The sequence below is a fragment of the Cibotium barometz genome, chromosome 22 (assembly GCF_041138505.1).
Source record: "Cibotium barometz isolate CiBa-2024 chromosome 22, ASM4113850v1, whole genome shotgun sequence".
Classification (NCBI taxonomy): Eukaryota; Viridiplantae; Streptophyta; class Polypodiopsida; order Cyatheales; family Cibotiaceae; genus Cibotium; species Cibotium barometz.
In genome coordinates this window covers 10111114-10119104 of record NC_141067.1, presented here as the reverse complement: position 1 = coordinate 10119104, position 7991 = coordinate 10111114, and the positions used below count along the sequence as shown (strand labels likewise).

The 7991-nt window shown below is 41.9% G+C and overlaps 1 protein-coding gene across 1 annotated transcript; it reads left to right on the top strand.

The window, feature by feature from the left end:
• Nucleotides 1-1788: 1788 nt before the first annotated feature.
• Nucleotides 1789-4464, top strand: LOC147626250 (uncharacterized). The gene has a single exon (XM_086816396.1). The coding sequence runs from the start codon at nucleotides 2859-2861 to the stop codon at nucleotides 4083-4085; it is 1227 nt and encodes a 408-aa protein (XP_086672522.1). The 5' UTR covers nucleotides 1789-2858; the 3' UTR covers nucleotides 4086-4464.
• Nucleotides 4465-7991: the final 3527 nt, after the last annotated feature.

Sequence of the window (7991 nt, the reverse complement as noted above, 5' to 3'; positions counted from 1 at the left end):
TTTTATAAATGCTCAAGATGGCTCATGGCACCATGGCCATCAAATTCTTCAACCATTTGTTCAAAGCAAAGATTAAGATTCCAAGCATCAATGGTAATTGATTGCAGGTCATTGTAGAGATTATGCCGATCGTCGCTTAGACTGTGCAGGCTAAAGCCATGTTGTTTTCCATTTATAACTTGCGTGCCACACTTCTCTCTGTACGCGACAGATGTGTGCCCAGCTTCACACCATATCTTGGCCACCCTTCCAAAGCCCAATACACCACAAACACAAGATCCTTTTCAAACACAAGATCCTTTTCAAACACAAGATCCTTTTCAAACACAATATTCTTTTCAGACACCCCTCGGCATGGCCCACATCAAACCTTATGGACAAGGCCATCTTCCATAGCATTGATCACATACAAGATCAACAATCTTTCACCAAAATACGTCATCAATGGTGAACCAAAATCATGCTAAAGATGTAGGAAAACCCTAAGTTAAACCAAGATCAAAGGCAATAGCTTTGATACCAATGTAAGAAAGGGGCTAGGTGCACTCAACCACAGTACCATGGTTGCACTCATAATGGAGTACACACATAATGGGAGAGCTCACCAAGATCAAAGGCAAGAGCTCTGATACTAATGTAAGAAAGGGGGGCTAGGTGCACCCAACAACACTACCATGGTTGCCCTCATAATGGAGTACACACATAATGGGAGAGCTCACCAAGATCAAAGGCAAGAGCTCTGATACCAATGTAAGAATGCGGCTAGGTGCACTCAACCACAGTACCATGGTTGCACTCATAATGGAGCACACACATAATAGGAGAGCTCACCATGAAAGCTTGCTCTAGGCAACCAAAAATGGTAATATGTCAAAAAGATACATAAGCTGCCCCAAAAGTGGCTTATATAGTCACTCATTCCTAAGACCATTCACACTAGGACTGCCCATAAACCCAAGTCCTATGTCCCAAAACCATGTGCCTAGGCCCTCATCCCACGTGCATGTGCAACTCAACCAAGTACATAATTTCCTTCATTACATGTTGTGTGAGAATTCCCTAATTTTTTTTCTTCTGTTTCAGAGGATGATAGATGGGATTTGGTGTGTAGCTTGCTTAATGGTGGTTGACTCTCTTATGTTGTTGATGGTTGACTGTGGGACTACAATGAATGCTATGTAAAGTTTTCTCCTTCGTTTTATAATTTATATATATTATTGGTCCCAAAAAAAACATAAGACAAGGTGCAATCTCCCCCGACTTGAGTAGCTCCACTTCCCGACACATATGAATTTTTTATATTACTTCAAAATTAGCTCGAGGAGTCATAATTAGCTTTCCTTACATGATTGGGATTGCCTTTAAAAGAAATATTCATAAGTCGTACAACTAAGTTTGTAACCATAAATAATTACACTCACATGTGCACGAAATATAGCACATCCAAACTATACAAAATGGGCAGTGGAACACGATAACATGTCGGCATGTGGCCAAATAAGTGAAATAATGTGTTATGTACAAGCTTGCACCCATATGACATCCTAGTATGCTCCGTCATAATGCTCACCAGGTATTACTCAATAATGCTAATCATGTTAGTTACATACAATCAATTAGACTTCTCACAATCAATCCCAATATGATAGCATAAAATAGACACAAAAATGGTGCCGCCTTAACAACCAGCTATTGTTTTCTGTGTATTCTGTATGAGTCTCAAGACGAGCTTGCTAGTTTTTGACCCCGGCTCGAAAAACAAAAACAAAAAGCACAACAACAATGGCCATGTTGTATAGCATGGAAAGCTAGGTAGATGTGTAATAAGCCCCAATCACACACGAATTTGGAAAGGAACTGGTGACGATTACGCTGCCGCCACGTGGTAGGAGCGGTGAGGAGCTAGCCAGGGGGCGTATTCAAGCTGTGTCTGTGGGTTTGCCAATGGCTCTCGCGATGTGTGACCACATTGGAGATTCAGGGCTATGACTACCACGACGCCTTAGGGTTTCTGCTGCATTTCAAGAGGAAAAAATCAGAAAGCAAAAAGCGAGGGGTATTGCGGACAGAAAGAAGAGGTCTGGAGGGCGAAGAAAAGCAAAGGAGCTCTGGCCGGCGGGCGGAAAAGCAGACGCTTTCTTCAACTCAGCAGGTTCTTTTTCCTTAGTTTTCATGCCTCAGGGCTTCTGAATAAATGCTCTTATTTCCAGCCGTGGCTACGGCCGTGTGTTGGGAGCTGGGGGCCATCACGTTTTGCTATGCTTGCTTCTTTTGAAGTGGGCGGGTTGCATGTAACAGCCCAAATTATCAAGAGCAAAATTCTCCCAAAACATCAAGGTGGATTCAAAACAGTGGCTTCCAGGGTCCAGAATAGTGGTTCCCTTCAGTCCTGAAACATCAAGGTGGATTCAAAACAGTGAATTTTAGGGTCCAGAATAGTGGATGGTCCCAAATCATCAAGCACAATTGGGATGGATTCAGAACAGTGGTTTCCAGGGCGTGGCTGGATTCACAAGGGTGGTTTTGTGAGTAGAATGACCAAGATCAAATCATCCAAGCAAACAGTGTTGTATTCAGCACAGTGGTTTCTAGGGCTAATGGATGAGAGTGGCTATGGTGGACAGGTCAAGACTCAAAAGTTCCCCCTTATATTGATGTGAGTATTGAACTCACACACAATCTAGGTGCTGCATTTTATTATGTTTGATTTCAAAATCCTTACTAAATGTTTGTGGCTAACTGAGTTGAGACCAATAGAAGGTGTGCATACACATAGTTCAGGTCCTTGTACATGTACATAATCCAGCATTAATGTTATATGTCCATAGTGAGGCTTTTAGTCATAGTTTGGAAAAATCATGGAATGTAACAAGGATGAGGCCATCAGATCTAGAGGCATTGCCGAGCAGAAATTTTTGCAGCATGACCATGTCGGTGCGAAGAAATTCGCATTGAAAGCCCAGCGCCTGTTTCCTGGCCTTGAAGGACTTCCTCAGCTACTTGCAGTGTTGGATGTCCACATTGTAGCTCAGGACAAAGTGAATGAAACGGATGCAAACTGGTACGACATCCTTCAGATTGATGCTACGGCCGATGATGCCACAATCAGAAAACAGTATAGGAAGTTGGCTCTTATCCTCCATCCCGACAAGAACAAGGCTGTCGGTGCAGAAGGAGCTTTCAAACTCATCTCTGAGGCTTGGAGTGTCCTCTCTGACAAGGGAAAGAAGGCAGCTTATGATACAAGGAGAGGAAATTTTATGGGGGCCCCTGATGGGTTCTGTAATTTTTCTAATTTCAGAACTTCTAGCCGGCCTCGACCGAAATCAGCTCGAAAATCCCCCACCTTTTGGACTGCCTGCCCATCATGCAAAAATCATTCCCAAAATTTGAGGGTTCATGAGAATGAGAAGGTGCTGTGCACAGTGTGCCACCAGCCGTTTTCAGCTACCGAGGTTCATGGCACTAGTGGGGACGGTTCACGGCATCCTCCAGATCACTCTTACTTAAGGACTGAGTGCAATGCTGCTCCGCTTTTTTCAGAACAACCCAACCATTTCCATACAGGTAGCTCTGCCTCGGTGAGTGGTGGGTCTGGTGCTTGGCAGCACAACAAGCAATCTAGTACAAGAACTGCTGACAAAGCCAACTTGAGAACTGAAGGTGATGCTTCTCAACATCCTCCAGACCAACAAACTGGTGGCAGCTCTATTTCTCGGCCTAAACACGAGCAACCCAGAACTGCAGCAAATCACTCAGCGGCAGCAGTGAGGGCAACTGCAGAGATGGTCCGCAATGCTTACGAGACAGTGAGAAGAGAGAGGGTCAAAGCACAGAAAGAAGCACATGACAACGTCATGAAGGAGAGGATGGAAGAAGAAAAGGAGTCTCGAAGGAAAGAGCACAGGGAACGTCTGGAGCAGAAGCAGAAAAGGAGGGAGGAAGTGTTGGAAAAGCAAGCAAAGGCAGCAGCGCATGCCAAGAAGGCTTTTGACAAACTATTTGCAAGGGAGTGCAAGCCTTCCCTTGAGGATTTGGATTCCGGAGCTACAGCCAGTTTCCAGTTTAGAAGAACGGACACATGACAGGTTGGGAATACCAATATGGATTTTCAATTTCAAGCTGATCTGGCTGAGCGACAGGATAACACATTGGCAAAGATGTCATGTTTTTAGTGGGGTGGTTCTTTCTGAAAACAAACAAGTTTTGGCAGAACAGTAGTTTAGAGGATACTGTATAAAATGAGGATATTGGATTTAGAACAGGGAAAGCCTAGGGTCACTGCATTACTATGTAATAATGTCCAAATCCTTGTGCAGGAAAAGGGTCTTATTAGCATCATTTATTCAATGACTTGGTTACATTTTTCTAGAAAAATAGGATGCCCTCTTTTGTCATTAAAAATAAATAACTAAATGCCAGTCTCAATACAGTTTTTGCAAGAGCAGGTTTATGTGCATCTGAGTGGGCTCTGCCCCCAGTGGTAACACCCTGGCGCAAGTACAGGGTTCAAACCCTGGCATTTTGATTTACCTATTAGCTCCCTAAAAACAAGGAGCAGGTTTTTGTGTACATGCAGAAGGTAAAACTGGCATCATGGTTTATCACTTGATAGTACGGCTGCTAGTTTTGCTACCGGGAAAGACCAAAGAGGTGATGGAGGCCGTGGCGCTCTGATGAGCTGACAGTTTTGTTTGCCGCTCTATTTGTCAATGGCATAGCAGATCCGGACTTTGTTGCCTAGTTATTGTCCCTTGACTGCAGGGTCACCCTTCTTTACTAAAGGGCTTTACACACTCACTTCCCGCCCATGCTGAGTGCCCAAACGCTGGGCAGAGAGGAAACCAGAAAAAGCTACTGTGTGGTAAATTTGTTTTAAGAACCCTCCACACACATGAACAAAGGGACATCACTCTTGGGTCCACCTTCTTGCAAGCTTCTTACATTCATCCCCACGAATGTAGGAGGAAGCAATCATCGTTTTGTATAACTATTGCCCACTCATTGTATTGCCACAGGACTGCTGGGCTTTCAAATGGCCTGGTAGCCAGATGTGTACGCATGTCATGTGGTTCCAGGCAATGCAAGGTTGTGCTTGGAGGGGGGAAGTCGATAGGTAAGACCCTAAGACCCTCAAAGAGGATGCCACTTGATGGGTAAAGCTATGCCAATATGGTGCCTAGTGCCCATGAATTCTTATGACAAAATTTTGCGGCGGTGTCACGCTTGGTTCAGAGGACCCTCCTCTTGCATGCAAGGTACTCATTCACACTCTGATTGTGGAGCCCTGGGTGTCAGAGCTGGTTGTTTGAGGCAGCTTTTGTCTCCAATCTTTAATCTAGAATCTATGAAGCTTGAAGATGGTCTTGCCAAAACCTAAAAATGTTACAAGTTGCCTTCTCATGAAAGCAAAATCTTTTTATATGTAGGCTGTATTTTGTAATGGAAGATGTAACTCCATGGATGTTATTTTTTATGATAAAGAGTAACAACTTGGGCTCTATGGTTGTTGATTCTTCAAAACATTCTGAAGACCAGCTGTCTCTTTTTTCATTGCCTTGCATGTGGCTTCATTGCTTGTGTGGGCGCGGTGTGCGTGTTTTTTTTTTTTTGGGGGTGGGGGGGTGGGTGGGGCGGTGTTGTGTTGTTCCAACCGTTCAGCTTTCTTTGTAACATTGATACACTCCACCATGAGCAGCACTGACAATTCAACAAGCTTGTTGAATTGTCAGTTGATTCTTCAAATCATTCTGAAGACCAGTTGTTATTTTTTATGATAAAGAGTAACAACTTGGGCTCTATGGTTGTTGATTCTTCAAAACATTCTGAAGACCAGCCGTCTCTTTTTTCATTGCCTTGCATGTGGCTTCATTGCTTGTGTGGGCGCGCGTGTGCGTGTTTTTTTGGGGGGGGAGGGGGGGCGGTGTTGTGTGTTTCCAACCATTCAGCTTTCTTTGTAACATTGATACACTCCACCATGAGCAGCACTGACAATTCAACAAGCTTGTTTTGGGTGTTCTGAAGCTTTTTGTTTGCTTCAAACCATTAGACTCTAAAACACAACCTCTTACTTAATTTGTGTAAGTGTGCACGTGTTTATTGCTTTAGATGTAAATTGATCACACAAGGATGAAACAAGTATGTCTTGGGAGAGGGAACAAATGGGAATTATGTATAGAAGAATGCCACAAACATCCATACTAAGGTGAAACTTATTTCACAATTTTAGAAAATTTTGCCATAACCTCTTTTGTATGGCTGACCATTTTTCAATTTTTAACTCTCTAAAATCAATTAGAATTTCACCAAGAGTATTTAAATCATTCTAATGTAAACATTTTCTTATCAAAGAGAAACATTATGAAAACCTTGATTTTATCCATTAATCATTCATCTAGGATAAAGAATGGTTGGATTTACTAAAGAAGAGAGGGTAATGCTTTTTTTCAATGAGGCATAACATCATAATTATTTTAGAGAAGACAAAAATCATAAAAACCATTAAAATTAAGCATAAATGAGAATTTATGTATTTCCTTACTACCATTCATCAATTAACTTCAATAGCATTAAAAAGCCATTCCGTTTAAGCTTCTCAAGCTTGAGAGGGGTTGAGAAGAGAGAAACATTGACAAATTATGGAAAAAGATCACAATTCACACTTTATATTACAAATTGCTTGATTCTTTGATCACGGTAGAGGTCCCCAACCAATCAATTGGTTTGGTGTGTTGATGGAGCCACCAATGGAGATTGAAGGAGGGAAGCTCCAATTTCTTCAATTTGGAGAGAATTTCAGAGAATAGTAAAATTTATCATTATTTCAGCATAATTCTGGCATAGTATAATTCTCTTATTTTTTTACAAAGGGCTCAGAAGGAGGCTCTAACCAAGATCAACTGATTTCTAGAATAAATTCAGTTTGGTTGAATTTGGACTAGATTTGGACCTAGTTTGGTTTCTTTTTTATTCGGTTTTGATTCGATCCAAGAGAGAGGAGAGATAAAAATATCACATTATTCTTTAGTCTAAAACTCATTCAAGCATGTGAAGTAGGCGCCTCCTTGAAGGGACTCCCCTTCCTTACACATGTGTCAAAATGGAATCATTATACCCAAAATATCTCATTTTTTTAGTAATACTCATAGTTTTTTACTAACTACATAGTCAACTCTTCATCTTATGTGAGCATTTACTCATTTTTGGGTATTTTTATTTTACAAATTGGATTTATCTCCTCCCCACACATGGATTGATCTTATTGGCCCATAGGAACCTTAATTTAAAATTTTGACAAAATCTTGACCCTCAGGATAAGGCCTCTTGAACAGATTATACTTGATTTCTAATGCACCTTCTGAAAATCTTTTTGAACTTCTGTTTCGGGGGAACATATTTTAATAAGAAGATATATTTTTCCATCCAAAAATATTTAAAAATTGAATTACCACTCTCTAGAAGATTTTCTCTCTCTAGGCCAAAACTGGTAGAAACAAGATCTTTTATATTTCTGAAGAGGGATTTGACTACAGGGGAAGATATTGGGCATCTTGAGAGGCTGGGGAGGAATCTTACAACCATTGTAGTGGGCCGCACATGCACGTGTGTGTGTGTGTGTGTGTGTGTGTGTGTGTGAGAGAGAGAGAGAGAGAGAGAGAGAGAGAGAGAGTGAGATTGAAATGTAATATTTATGTGTGTGTGTGTGTGTGTGTGTGTGTGTGTGTGTGAGAGAGAGAGAGAGAGAGAGAGAGAGAGAGAGAGAGAGAGAGATTGAAATGTAATATTTATGAGAGAGTGTGTGTGTGTGTGTGTGTGTGTGTGAGAGAGAGAGAGAGAGAGAGAGAGAGAGAGAGAGAGAGATTGAACTGTAATATCTATGAGAGGGACCATTGTAGTAGGCCACGCATGCACGCACATGCGTGTGTGTGTGTGTGTGTGTGAGAGAGAGAGAGAGAGAGAGAGAGAGTTAAAGAGAGTGTGATTGTTTTCTC